The sequence below is a fragment of the Spea bombifrons genome, chromosome 4, assembly GCF_027358695.1.
Source record: "Spea bombifrons isolate aSpeBom1 chromosome 4, aSpeBom1.2.pri, whole genome shotgun sequence".
In the NCBI taxonomy this organism is placed as follows: domain Eukaryota; kingdom Metazoa; phylum Chordata; class Amphibia; order Anura; family Pelobatidae; genus Spea; species Spea bombifrons.
The window spans coordinates 57,019,100-57,034,512 of NC_071090.1; the positions used below are offsets into that span (position 1 = coordinate 57,019,100).

At 39.7% G+C, this 15,413-nt stretch overlaps 1 protein-coding gene across 1 annotated transcript in view; it reads left to right on the forward strand.

Moving 5' to 3' along the window:
• The first annotated feature begins 4,464 nt into the window (after positions 1-4,464).
• The window catches only part of MAPK12 (mitogen-activated protein kinase 12), a 34,417-nt gene continuing 23,468 nt past the window's right edge, over positions 4,465-15,413 (forward strand). The window contains exons 1-4 of the mRNA XM_053462434.1: positions 4,465-4,905; positions 11,624-11,753; positions 12,136-12,194; positions 13,027-13,138. Of these exons, the coding sequence (XP_053318409.1) occupies positions 4,784-4,905; positions 11,624-11,753; positions 12,136-12,194; positions 13,027-13,138 (423 nt within the window). The 5' untranslated portion in view covers positions 4,465-4,783. The remainder of the gene's footprint in view (positions 4,906-11,623; positions 11,754-12,135; positions 12,195-13,026; positions 13,139-15,413) is intronic.

The window sequence follows — 15,413 nt, forward strand, 5'->3', positions numbered from 1 at the left end:
TATCGTGTCCTTTTGCCGCACTTGTTTTCAGATGGGAAGTAGGTCGCTTCTACATGTTAGATAATGAGTGATAATGACTGCTTGCTGTCGTCCTTTCATGTATTTTGACTCTTGTTCAATGTGTTCTGTGATTTTGAATTCAAAAGAAGTTTTCAATTTATGACCCTCAGAGTTAGAATGTCTTCTATATACACCCAGTGTGGACTAAAGTTACCTGGTGACTTGGTTTCAACGTATCCAGTGTGAAGTAGCCTAATCCGCCGCTTGTTGTAGTCTAGGCATGTTTCTGTACATATGATATCTTATCGATTAGATAAAAAAGGCTTTTACCCACCTATTTACTATTTAAGCCTGTGCCCCCCTCATATGTCTGACCCTGTATGGAAATTGAACCTTCACTGTTGAAGTCTTCCAGTTAATACCACATGAGAAGTGCTTTCATATTGGAATATCCACCATATGCTTACATGCACTCTGCTTATTAAACACTAGGGGGTGGCAAATACTAACTAATAATATGACCTAATACAGTACAAATAGTTACTCTTTCAGTGACATCAAGAACCTGTCTCTTCTTTAGGCTTGATGACAGATATCCGATAGAACTGCGCTGCATCCGATTGTGTGCACAGAGTTACTAAATGGTAGGCCAAGCTAATTCATACATGCCCTGTCCTGCTCATGATATATATATATCAAAGGTTTCTTTATTGTTGTTTTCATGTGAGTGAACTTCTGAAGGAAAGAATAAAATGATAGACACGTTATGGTTTATTTGATTAACATTTAAAGAAGGTAATACATGGTTTGTCCAAGTGGAACAGTACCTTTAAACCATGACACTATGGTTCTATAATGTGACAGAATGCCCAATGCCGGGAGGGTGGTAGAAGATTGCCAAGATGAAACAATATGTAAGATAAGTTCAGTGAGGCTCAAGCGATATGTTTGGGTTTTTAAAATATAACTTTACACACAATGTTTTAATAAAACCAATATCTTTTGGGTGTAAGGGAAACACGGTGATTGCCATCATAACCATATTTTGTTCAATTTGCAAAAATATAAGATTGCACCACATGAAAGTAAATGGATGGACCTCACGTGTTCAGTAAATAAACCGGCTATTTGGGAGGCTTAATTGTCTATTACACTCATTTAGGCAGCACATTAAAGGTTTGATTTTAGTTTTAATTGAGGTCTGAGTCACCAAGTGACTCACTAATATCTCATTAGTGTTACCGTATACTTCTTTAGCATAAGACAAACTCCTTGTCCATAAGGATATGTATTGTAGAGGATGGAAGGATTACTAAAAATTGCATGTTTTACCATGCAATATCATTCTGTAGTTGCGAACACAATAGTCTAGGCTAGGGGTTGACAAATTTGCTAACAAACATACTTAAACATACATACTTAAGACAGAAACACAGTCTAACATATTATCATACACGGTAACACACTTATGCGGACATACTAACATACTTAACACACAAAAACACATTCTAACATATTAACATACACACACACAGTAACATACTTATACACACATACTAACACACATAGTAAAATACTTACAAATCCATACAGTAACATTATTTTTTACCTCTATCTTTTGTTCCTCCCCGCTCCTGCTTGTGTCTGAGCTCCAGGAAGTTACATCATATCCCGCTCTCAGACTCAGCATGCTGGGACTGAGGGAGCATGGCCTGCCAGCCCAGCAGTATGCCAGGCCTGGGGGGGGGGACCCTCACTGAACACAAAGGACCAGGCACACCTTAGCATTAAATTTACCGATAAGGTGCACATTGTACTTTTGTACAGTTTCCCAGTTCTCCCTGCACAACCCTAGGCGGCAGGAAGTGTTTTCTTGTTGCCATGGCGACCTGGCGCCTGGAGTTTGTCGAGGTCTGGCTAGAGATCTGTAAAGTGGCATAACCACCTCCCTCTTCCCTCTTTAGAGTATGTACTTGCCGTGTGTGTGCTGATTCGCTGCTTTGTGAATAAACTGGTCCTTTCAGCAGCACCCTGGAATTGGTATTTTTGTGCTTGTGAGGGTATGCATTCCTTTTTGTATTTTTTCTCTGAAATGTCTGCTTTTTCACATTGATTTCCCTTTTCCTTACGTCTAAGTGTTCAAATAAATAACTGAATTAATAATAAATAAAATTATATTAATACAAATAGATACAAAAAAACTAAATATATATAAAAAAGAAACTCTGCAATAGAATCTTAGCAGTAGCCTTAATGATGCAATATTCTGTTGCTTTCATAAAACACCATTGAAAAATCCAGTTTCTCCTAGACTGCAGCAAAATATCTTTAACTGTAATTATAGCAATTGGATTAATATAGGGCTACCTAAATACTTTAAATGATATACCCCCATTTCACCATTTTATTTACGATAAAAAAATATTGATTCCGTTGTACAGCAATGACACTATATGAATCAATCAATAATAAACAGCATGCTCCCCATGTCCTATCGGCCATCACCTTTGGCCAGGGAGGGGGCCTGGACAGGTACATACTTGGCCTTAAGCTTTCTGATGGCAGTGCCACCGTAGTTACTAAGAAAGCCGATTCAAATGTTTTATTAAGCATATCCACTGGACATTTGTCTCATATTCTCTACATTTGTAGTAGGCTGTAGTGGGAACTCGATTTATTCCTTCAGTCATACATGATTGCGTTGAGTAAGGCACCAGGCTGAGGAGCGTCTGTATGACCATATGCTCTATTTGGGTGTACAAACTGCAGTTGGCTCTAGGTAGGAACATGCATGCCAACATGTTTCAGTTTGAATAATTCTGAACCTGCTGGCCTGATGCCCCAACCAAAGTCCTGGTAAAGGCTGGTCGGAAAGCAAATGTTACCTCTGGCAAGAAGCATCTATACGTAGAAAGAAAATAGTTCAATGCAAGCTAAATAAATCAGCTAAGCCTCATTTTATAGGACTTTCAATTAGTGGATAAGATGGGCATTCAACTAGATATACTAATTTGTGCATTGTACATGTTCCTGCTTTCTGTATATTTAAGTGCATTTTTACCCATCCAGCTTTTCGTGTACTTTTGGGCCTTGCATTTGTACTCTGCTGCTCAAAAAGCATCTGTAGGTCCCTCTAATAATAAACATAAGATATGTAAAGGCAATGCAGTCACATAACTACCACAACCTTAATCTTCCCTAGCATATTTCGATTATACTATTTAAATCAAGTGTTTTAGACCATTGCATAATAATTTAATAATTAGGCTAAAATCGCATAAAAGGGTATCTGGCTACCATATAACATGCTCCAGGCAACTGCCTGCCTCTCTGCCACTCACCACACACACACTCTCCCTTTTTCACATGGAGAATGCCAGTGTTCACTAGTAAACGAGAGGGGGCTTCATGGAAAGTGATAGTGTGCAGGTGTGTGTATGGACAGTTGGTAGTGTAGGTAGGAGTGTGGTTGTAAAGGTCAATATGGTTAGATTACTTCTACATGCCTGTTAGTGGTTTAGTGTACTTGTGTTGATGCGTTTTGACAAAAGAAAATGTGGATACATGAATCAATGAGTATTTACACACTGGTGTGTGTCCTTGTATTTGTGTGCCGTGTTCATTTGTGTGTCAGTGTGTGTACTAGCCTCTACACAGTTAAAGGGGCAGTTTAATGTTCCTCACACCACTACTATAGAGCACTATGGGCACTTCAATATGCATTCTTCCAAACAAATAAAATAACTATCTGACACAGAATTTGCAGCCATGCTACAAAATCATCTTTGTTCCTTCATACTCCAAACGCTCTTGCCACTGATTGGCTTATACTCTCTCTTCCTGTAGCTACATGGAGGATACTCACCCCCTATCTACGACTCTCACCTTTACCTTTCAAGAAAAGAGAGCCATGCAGCTTGCAGCTTCCAGCTTCCACTCTTACTGGCAGCACCATGTGACTACAACTGAAGCTTCTTACTGGTTGATTCTGTCCCGTGACAGGAAGTAGGATGATAACTCTGTCCGTTTCTGTAGGTGAGGGGCCTAAGTGCCCCCCAGCATAATAGTAATGTAGTAGTAGTGGATAGATGTTGCGCAATGTGGTTTAAAAGTTTATCTTCGTGGGTCTGCGTATAAACAAGGAAGTGGCCAATCAGTACGAACAGTTTGAACGAATTACCAGTTTAAAGTGCGCCTAACTTCGTTCACAATTTCATACTTTATTTTCTTTCTCATTGGTTTTGAGTAAGTTTACGTTCTAAATGCTGTTGCCAAAAACAAGGGTAGAGCAGAGCAGCGCCCCATTCGCTTCTTACACGTCCCGCCGTCAGATATAAATCTCTTCCCGTAAGCTCTGGGTGAAAACAAGGGCAAGGTCCGCTCCGGGAGGGAAAGGGTTAAGGTGTGAAAGAGCCTGTGCAGAGCGAAGGAGAGGCGGGAGCGTCACGTGATGCCGAACAACAAAGCTCGGTTCTCTCTTATGGGAAGCTCTTCCCAACTCTGAAAAGCGGCGAGCTGCTGCCGGGACACGGCGAGGACGCGGCGAAGACCGAGGAGCAAGGGGGAGACGCAATGAGCAGCGGGTGTGTCTGAATACATACACAGAGAGAAACCCACCTTAGGTGTAGGCAGGCGGCCATCCCTCCTGAGTGAGGCTGGGGACGGTTGCATGGTGGGAGACTCCCTGCAGGTTTGTGACAAGTCGCCGGAGACAGGTGGATCCAGGCTGTGATCTCTGAGCCGGGCAGCCTTTGTCTGAGGAGCCCACTGGGAGCAGGAAGCAATGTCTTCATTACAAGCCAAGAAGGGCTACTACAGGCAGGAGGTGAATAAGACGATGTGGGAGGTGAAGGAGCGGTACAAAGACCTCATCGCAGTTGGATCTGGAGCCTATGGCACTGTTTGGTGAGTTCATTCTCTCCTTTAGCAGAGTGACCCTCCGGTATTTTCGGGGTGAGGCTGAGTGCATGGATCCCATACATCCCATGAATACTGCTTTTCATTCCAGAATCCCATATAACTTTTGTTATTGATTATCCCATATGCTGATGTTTGCAGTGTTTCTGTTGGTTCCATCTGGAGAGACCCCCATACCCTACACTAATGAAATGGATCTATATGTAATGCATCATATGTGCTGCAGTCTTCTTGGTACGAAACCAATGAATTTCTAGAAGGAAATGCCATGGGTTTAAATGGGGTAAGGTGGCTGGTCTAACTTTGCATTTAACTCTGAGACTGCAGATCTTTTGGTCTTATAGTTTGTAGTAATTTAGGATTCATTATTTAAGGTCCTGCAAGCCTGACCGGCTGTTAGGAATAATTCTATATCTGCGCTACTGTGATCATATTACCATGATGTGATCCTAACGGAAGTGAGTCTTTATTAGCGTTATAAATATTTGTGTTCCTCCTTATTTTGATCTATTTGTTAACTGTCGGTAAGAGATCAATCAGTCGGTGATAAATGACAGTTCACATACTGGCTTGGAAATTAAACTCCAGAATTACAGGCTTGTATTTAGACATATGGGAGTCTTTATACCGATTCTCATTCATCTTCGCCTGTTCTGAACAAACCGGTTCAGCCATGCCTGCTCTCATAGCGTATATGCAGTGGCTATAGGGAGGTATTTCATATTGGAAGCTGTACTAGGAGAGCATGTCCGTTTCACACATACAGGTAAACGGTGTCCATATCTCTTCAAGGCACTGCCATGTGTTGGCACTTGGCACTCATTATTTTTAGGTTTTGACTTCCATCAAAACAAGGAAATACATAAACGTGAAACTGAAACATACTTTCATTCTAATGTTTTTTATATAATCAATATTGATTTTTCCTGTATTCTCCTGTGAAATACGGAAGAATTAAGTCATCTGTTAGTTGCATATTCCTTCCATAGTGCACATCTGGCTAATTCAATAAAATTCCGCAACCCTTGCTTAATGAAAATGGGTTCACTGGCTGTGGGGTCACTCAATGTATTTTATCCCTTTTAGTATGAGGACTGATGTCATTTTTCTATTAACATTTATCATTTTAATGCAGTACTGGTGAACTTTGTATTCCCCCGTAACACTTAAAGAGTTAAAGCAGCATATTACATAATCTCAATATTTTTATTCACTAATGGGACATCTCATGACTTTAATTCATGTAAGTGCACTCCGGACAAAAGAGCTTTGTTTTAAAAATCCATTTGGTAGCGTTGGTGGTTTTTGTGTTTTTAGATGTCTGCTAATTCTGTCAGATTATGCTTTTATCAGTGTCTGTGGGATTTATCTACTAAACAATGATTTGTACAAGACATGAAAAACGTTACGAAGATCTAGTCGTGACCTGTCTTGAAGAGGAAGCTCAGCAGGATTGAGGATTGGACTTTCGTAATACTTGGTTGTTACGGAAAGATAAAATGTTTAATTTCAGCACTTCCTTTTACTACTGTATTTGCTCGATTACAAGACGACACCCCAAACTTTCAATCTCAATGAAAGAAACAAAGAAAAGGCCAGAATAAAAACCACTGTTTTTTCTTTCATTGTTCTCACTCACTGTCCGTGTCCCTGTCTTCTTTTGGCTTGGCTTCTACTCTTGCAACTTCTTGTTCTTTCTGCATATGCTTCTCCCCGTATAGGCTCCATTTACCAGGTACTTCGGCAAAAGGTTGGAGTCCCCGCGCACAGCCTCTCCCTGAATGGACGAACAAGGGAGAGGGATTGTCCCCGTGGTGTGAACCATGCCTCTGCCCTTCTGCAGAAGTACTCCAGGAGGCTGAAATATTGCACACAGATTCACGGAGGAAAGAGACAACCTCTAGCCTTTTGTGGAAGTACATGGATAACGGAGATGATACCAGGATGAAGAAAGAAGGTAGAAGTGGAGCTGCAGAAAAGGGGACAGGGATGGAGAATGTAGGGAGGCATTGGGTGACAGAGCGTGAGCTTGGGTGATGGTGCTGCGAGTCTAAAAGACGAGGTTCTAAAAAACACATTTTCTTATAATTGAGCAAATACGGTAGTTTTGCTGCAAAATCACAATATAAATGTTCTTGTGACCCTGGTCCTCAACCCATCTTGTATAAGATTAGTAGTGGGCCCAAGCAACTCATGCTGGTTAGCACCTTTATATACCAGAGTCAGTAAATGTATCATCTGTGAAAAGACTATAAAATGCATGGCTAAAGAAAGTGCCGCAAGGAGGCTACATACAGAGGGGTTGCACTGTGAAAAACAGGATTAATGGTCATTTATACCGCCAGATAAATTAACGCATCTCTCAAGATTTCATTTGTTTCAAGCTTGTGGTAAAAAATGACTGATAGTGACAAATGAAGACTGTAGAATGCACCCCCATCTAATCCCACCACGATCATAGACCCTCTTCTCATCCTTAACTTGGTAGTATCACTGTTCACCCCAGCAACATTGCATCCCATCACCACTGCCTGACCCAGACATATTGTCACCTGCTGCTACAGGGAACTGCTGGTCTACTTCATAAGTATTAGATCACATGCTTTCATTTTAGGTGCAATCATTCCTTCATAGCAGTATCCCCTCTACCTTTTATGTAGCAAATCCGACCTACTGTACCTGCTTTATAACCCCATTTTTGCCCAGACCCAATGTTGTAGTGCTCTCTCTTCTGTACTCTGTTACTCTTTGTTGTGCTGCCTAGATCTCTCTTTCTGGGATGTTCTGTTTATTGATTGACTTAAGTGATGCTGATCTGCAAACGTTAACTGGCTTCTTTTGAAGAAACAAGAATTATTTTCCCAAGACCCCCGATACTTTGAGATTGGATCTTGTTTTATATACAGTATTACAAGCTGCTCTGTTGTAGAGAGTGACCTGGATGTCAGCAGTCACTGACTTTTAGTGATATTTTTACCAAGATGGTAAGTGGTTGACTGAGATAGGCTTGTATCAGAGAAGTTTGAAGAAAGAATTGCTTCTTGAACCGTGGCCTTTTGAACATCTCCACACTGGGATTGCCTCAAATTAATTAGATTGATGAATGTAGAAACTTTACATTATTTGTAGGTGCCTACCACGCATTTAAGGAGAGTAATTGGAAGATTCAGTGTCTAAGTCTTTCGTATTTGCATCAACACCAGCTGCTTACCTTGAATACTCTTAGATTCTGTCGGCACAGCTTGAATCCTGAGAGTAGGAAGGTGAAAGAAAAGATTATTTGGGTTAATGGCATATCTGTGAAGACATTTTGGTCTGTGCTGAGCAGAGCAAGTATTCATTGGCTAATATTCTGCAGTAATTCTGTTTTAGCATTGTATCTGCATATGCACCAAAACAAGCGTCATTTTTTTGTTATTCACAAAAATCTATATAGAGTTCTTGTTTTCATATTGCATAGTATGCTAGTTTGTTTTTTTCTTTTTAAGTTGTATAAGGATTAGGCTGAAGTTTCAAATCATTGTTTGTTTTATATAACACAGTGTTAGAATTATTTTATATATCAACGAAAAACTGGAGAAATTCTAGTTCAAAGTGCTTAAGTCACTTTTCCCAGAGCCTACGTTTTACATTTGTATACACCACACAAACCCATTTAATGATGTTTACAAACTAAACCAGGTACTATACCCATAGGGTAGATCTCTTGTAAATTATACCATTGGGGCAGCCATCCTACAATGCCTTCCTATTAAAGTGGCATAAGGAGAAAGAAGATAACTTTAGTGCAGCAATTAAATTACATAATGCCGGTGCCATTCTAATTTGATAGGGGTATTTGCTATATACCTATTGGTTTAATCTGAAAAAAGGCCTGAGATCTAGGAACCTTGTGTCACTCTATGCCAGTTTTAAAGTAGTTGGATCATTTCCCTGAAAATTCCAGTTTAACCTGTATTCAGTCTAGGGCTAGCATATTTCTTGGAATTGGTGGATTGTTTTTTTTCTTGGCAAGCTGAAGACACACTTTTGGATACACACTCACTTTATTAGGTACACCTTGCTAGTACTGGGTTGGACCACCTTTTGCCTCCAGAACTGCCTTCATTCTTCATGGCATACTTTCTACAAGGTGCTGGAAACATCCTTCAGAGATTTTTGTCCATATGGACATGATGGCATCACACAGTTGCGGCACATCCATGATGTGAATCTCCACCGCATCCCAAAGGTGCTCTATTGGATTGAGATCTGGTGACTGTGGAGGCCGTTGGAGTACAGTGAACTCATAGTCATGTTCAAGAAACCAGTTTGAGATGATTTGAGCTTTGTGACATGGTGCATTATCCTGCTAGAAGTAGCCATCAATAGATAGAGAAACTGTGGTCATAAAGGGATGGACATGGTCAACAACAATACTTAGGTAGGATGACGCGTTGAAACCCTACTCAATTGGTACCGAGGGGCCCAAAGTGTGCCAAAAAAAGGACCCCACACCATTATACCACCACCAGCCTGAACTGGTGATACAAGGTAGGATGGATCCATGCTTTCATGTTGTTTATGCCAAAGTCTAACCCTGTCATTTGAATGTCGCAGCTGGAATTGAGACTCATCAGACCAGACAACGTTCTTCCAGTCTTCCATTGTCCAATTTTGGTGAGCCAGTTTGAATTGTAGCCTTGGTTTCCTACTCTTAGCTGACAGGAGGTCTTCTGCTGCTGTAGCCCATCTTCAAGGTTGAACGTGTTCTGCATTCAGTGATGCTATTCTGCATGCCTTGGTTGTAACGAGTGGTTATTTGAGTTACTGTTGAGTCTGCCCATTCTCCTCTGACATCAACAAGGCATTTTCGTCCACATGACTTCCGCTCACTGGATATTTTCTGTAAAAATGGTGTAGTTGTTGTGCGTGAAAATCCCAGTAGTTTCTGAAATACTCAGACCAGCCCGTCTGGCAAAAAACAACCATGCCACGTTCAATGCCACTTGAATCCCCTTTCTTCCCCATTCTGATACTCGGTTTGAACTTCAGCTAGTTGTCTTGACCACGTCTACATGCCTAAATGCATTGAGTTGCTGCCATGTGATTGGCTGATTAGCTATTTGTGTTAACAAGCAATTGAAGAGATGTACCTAATAAAGTGGCCAGTAAATGTATTTTCTTGGAGTAAATTAGCTTGGCAGTTTCATATAATGTTTTGTATGCAGTGTACCCTACCACTTTCCATCGTGTGTGTGTGTATATATATTTATATTTAGCTATTTTGCCAAAATGTAATTCTTTTGGCTCTGATCACTTGCACAGGCATTAGGATATGACCTTCACCAGGTATATGCACAGGTTTTTATTTATAAAAAAACCAAAAAGCCTAAATGTCTGAGTTGACATACACTATTGTGTGTGCGTATTGTGTTTATTGCCACAGAGTGATTTACACAGATTATATTTGCCATGTACCAGACACCATATGATTTAGAAAGTCCAACCGCACAATTTAGTTTGGTTTCACTGGTTAGCTGATGCTTCCTGCTGACACTGGAGAGGTTGAAATGAAAATGAAACTTCTTGCTGAGTTAAGTAGTTGTGACATTTTGTGATTTTTCAGCATATAAGATTCACAAAACCCTCAGTTTCAGGCACTGTTCATGTTGCTTTGTTTAATTTTTTTTTAACACTGACATAATTAAGCCCCAATTATACCAATGCATAATACGCCTTGTGCCTAAGAAACTCCCATTTAAATACACCTCAACCAGGCTAGCAAGCTAGTAGCATGGATATGGGGGCGTCTTGGTTTTTTGTTGAGCTATGGCCAAACAGAGTGTGTATTGAGAGCACATAAACATGCGCTTCCAGCGATTGTGGCCATGAGCAAACGCCTAATACTGACACTTGAATGGGGTCAGGAACAGTGTTCCCTCTAAGCTGTGCGCTTGTGCGCGCACACATAGCTTTTTTTTAGAGAGCGCACATGTCCAAAAATTGGACAGTTTTTCCCAAAAAAAGAAAAAATAATTTTTTTGAAACTTTATGCGGTGCGGATATTGTGCGCACAAAATTTTTGCTCTGTGAAACTTTTTGCACAAGAGAAATTTTCTGCGCGCGCCAACTAAGAAAAATTAGATGGAACATTGGTCAGGAGGCAGACACCACACACATGTTCCCTAAGGGCTGCAGGGGTGTACACACTCTCTTTCTGCTACTTATTATTTGATGTGTGAAAGGCATAAAGTGTTTTGATGAAGGGAATGTGAAACCAGTACTGTACAATTTCAGTTTCAGTTGTCTTACCACAAACTGAGAAATAAACAAGTACATCTGAGAACTAGCTATTTATTAAATGATGTCTTTAAAATAGGACTATTTACAGTCAATTTAGTAGTTCTCTTAAGATATCTGATTATGGATGGACAGGGGGTCACGTTACTGCTTGCGAATGGGGTGAACGAAGATGGGGAATATGATGTGGGACTTGCATGTTTGACTTGCTGTTTCTTTAGATGCTAGAAATGTAAAGAATTTAGCAAACTGGCCCTCGCTTTCCTTCTCTCTCTGTTCGGTTTTGTCGATTTTTATGTGCGACACGATCAGACACCACTGGGCAATCTGGCATTGCTATATAAATAAAAGATAATGCTAATACATGAGTCTCTGTGCATTTTGTATGGTATTCAATGTTGACGCCTTATGTATGCCTTTATAGCTCTGCCATTGACACCAGGACTGGGACAAAAGTGGCCATCAAGAAGTTGTACCGGCCTTTTCAGTCTGAACTCTTTGCTAAAAGGGCTTATAGAGAACTGAGACTACTGAAGCACATGCAGCATGAAAACGTGAGTATGAAACGTGAAATCTGCCAAAGCTTTTTGTTTCCTGCCTTATCAGAGCTTGGTATGTTTAGTGGGCATGAGTTTATCCTAGTGTTCCACAGCCATAAAACGTCCATTCATATACTTTATAAACAAAATGTGTTTGCGTTTTAAATTGTTTCATGGAATATATTATAGAATAGATATGTATAAATGCACATTCTTTGGAACAGTGGCTGCTGCACGGTTCCTGTAAATATTTTGTATATATTTTTATATGTGCTAATTGTTACGTGAAATTTTTGGGTTCGAGGAGCTGCGGTCTATGCAGAAGTTTTCTAAAGCGGAATATCAGTTTGGTACTTTTTTTTTATAACATGTAAAATTAAAATTATCTTCCCGGCAGGTAATTGGATTACTGGATGTGTTTACACCAGACTACACACTGGAAAAATTCAATGATTTGTAAGTTTCTGTTACTCTGTTAGAAGTTACATTTAGTTTCCTCAAGAAGTTCCTTTACTGCAACAATGAAACTTTTTAAGAGGAGGGGAGGCATTTACTAGCTGTGTTAATGCTGTTCTTATTCACACATTTCAACATAAGTTCGCCATTCTGGCAGTGAATGTGTTACATAGTTCAAATACTTGCACAACAGCCCTGTGTTGCTGTCGTTCCTTTCCGTAAACAAGTTTTAACTAGTTTTACTAAGTGAGTTGCTGAAGACTCTGCTTTACAAAAGCAACCCTGCCCATTCTAGTGTATATTTCATTCCACACCTTGGGAATAACACTGGTTGCCATGCCTGTGTTCTTAACCTCGAATGTTAAAATATAACACTCCTCCCGCCCAAGAAATATAGGTCTTAAAGTGATCAGTGAAGCAAAGTAATGTCCTCGATTTGTGGAGTTTTGTGTGTGGCACATTTAACTATTTATCATACTGCCTGTGGCAATTCAGTAGTTCGGTTTCAATCACTTGGCGTACTACGTATAAAAGTCCATGGAACAGAGTTCCTTAACATTGCGATAAAGCTCAGCTTGCTGACTGTGCAGGGAAAGTCATCCAAAACATCGTATGTCTGACAACAAGGTCCTCAGAGGAAGGTAGTTTATTTGTCCAAAATTGATAAAAATAGGTTTTTGACAGCTTTAACATGCATTACTTTTTCCACGGGGCCTCCAATTTAAATGTAGAATTTTACAGCCCATAAGAACAATTGGCCCATCTAGTGTGCCCGTTTTTCCTTATTTAAGTCTTTCTATCTTGCATGCTTAGTGTTGTCCTTTTTTTGCAGTTATCTGGTCATGCCATTCATGGGTACCGACTTGGGCAAGATAATGAAGCATGAAAAGCTCTCTGAAGATCGAATCCAGTTTCTGGTATATCAGATATTGAAAGGGTTAAAGGTTGGTAACGATTATTCTATGTGGGGGCAATTTAGGTATTCTGTTTGATTGTGAACGGTTCTGTCAGCTAGGAAAAAAAACTCACCAATTGCTAATTTTATGCACGCTAATCCCATATTTCCTGATTATTTGTACATTTCCAAAGGGGTTTATGTTTACCATTACCCTTTTATCAGTTAGGGTATCCTTACCCAGTTAAGCAGTAAAGGATTTGTGCCATTGCTAGTAAATAATAAGTTTTCATCTTTTAAAAACAAGTAGCCTTTTCATCAACTACTACTCTATACTCTTTAAATAGGGGTTTATTTTTGTATGTGTTTTTTTCCCCTCTTGTGCCCTGTTTACTAGTTCAAGGAGCAGTTTGACATTGTGCGATTACTTTTGTTCTTCTGAGAAGAAATGCATTCATCAGTGCCATTTGAGTTTGGAAAACCACTAATTTACTTGGCATTGTCTTTAACACATTGCTGCTTTTGCCGACAGTAGAGATAGAATTAGACTAATTTGTGTTCGGAGTCAATGCCAATATCCCAGCTTTGTGAGAACCAGTATTCTGAATATGTAGACACTTGTGTTGCAGCCCTATTATTACAATCTCTAGCATGTTAACATACCTCTGGAATATACAGAAGTCGCTTGCCTTTGTACAACATGACTCCTGAATAAACAGCAGTCACTTGCCTTTGTACAACATGACTCCCGAATAAACAGTCACTTGCCTTTGTATAACTTTTATAGTAGGTAACAGATCTTGCTCTGGAACATTAAATTGAAGATAAGGTCTCTGCTCGAGACCTACCTGCCAGTATCTCCTCTTTCATGGTCCATGCCTCCTGTAGGTTGAGCACCAGCCGTGTGATATCTTATCCCAGTGCTCTGCATTTTGTGTTTACTCATGTTGTCTTTTATATTAAAATTGGTTGGATGATCTTAAACATTTAAAGGTGACAAACAAGCAAAAATATAAAAAATCGAGACAGGCCAAATTCTTTTTCACAGCTATATGTATTATATATTGTATACCAAGAGAAAAAGAGTTCCAAACAAGCCCTTCTATTATAAAATATATATTACTTTATTGTACAAAAATATAAAAACACAGCATCTCAAAAGTTGGACAAAAAAGTATCTTGAAAACAGATCCGAGCATGTGGAGGAACTATAATTACATATATAAAGTGACTTATGTGCATATGGACGATAATATAAATAAATATATTATAAATAAGTATATATAAGTATATATATAAATAAGTATGTATGTTTAATAAGCATATTTGTTCGCGATGTAAATGCCTATTTTTATATCTAAAATGTGTATGTCGCAACAGCTTATGTACAAAATGTCCTTGCTGACTGCTGCATGTTGAATGTAATGTTGTGCCTGGGACAATGCACTGTCTCCGTGATTTGAATCTTTATGTACAAGAGCCCTGTAGATGAAAACATCTTATGAGCCAGTTTCTTGGATTTCAGCTGCTGTCTGTGTTCCACTTCCATTTTTTTAATGGTACCATATCAAATCTACATTTCATATGTATGTTTTTGCTTGGGAAATAGATTTTGGAAGTAAAATCATCCGTGACAGAAGCCAGGGTTGCAAGGATTAAACTCCGGCCGACGACCTCTCCCAGGTTTTTGGGGCAAAAAACGGCTGGTGCTTGGTAGAAGTTACATAGCTCTTTGTGATGCTTCGTATAGAACCAAGAACCAGCTGAGGTATGGTTAAGGGGAATAACAAGAGTAAATGTTTATTAGGGGGAAACACAGCCTTTTATGCAGTACAGATAGTAGGGCAATGTAACAGTTGTGCATTAGCTTATGACAACTGCCCTTCCCACACATTAGCACTGACATTAACAGTAGGTTTTAAAGATCAATAAATCTGAACAAAAAGGGGTGAGAGACCTAGGCGATTAACAGCCGAATGTAAATACCCTAGGTAAAAGCCTAAAACTGACGTGGTATTAAATAATCCCAGCATTCAGCTAGCTGTCAACACACCATCATTAATGTGGTTATAACAGATGATATGTTATTTACTTAGTGGTCCAGTGAGCTGAATGCTCTTTGGAGGAAACAAAATGATGGCATGACCAGTTGAATAAAAAATAAAAAAGGGAGTCCATTGGCAAGAAGAAGAAAAGGGGAAAGGGTTCTCCACAATATCCTACAGACATTTCCCTCGGTTACTTGCAGTTTCTAGTTTGATCTGGGCCACCATTTTTTCCTTCAATCTACTGTCCTGCCCCCCGGCATCATAGTCCTGCATATA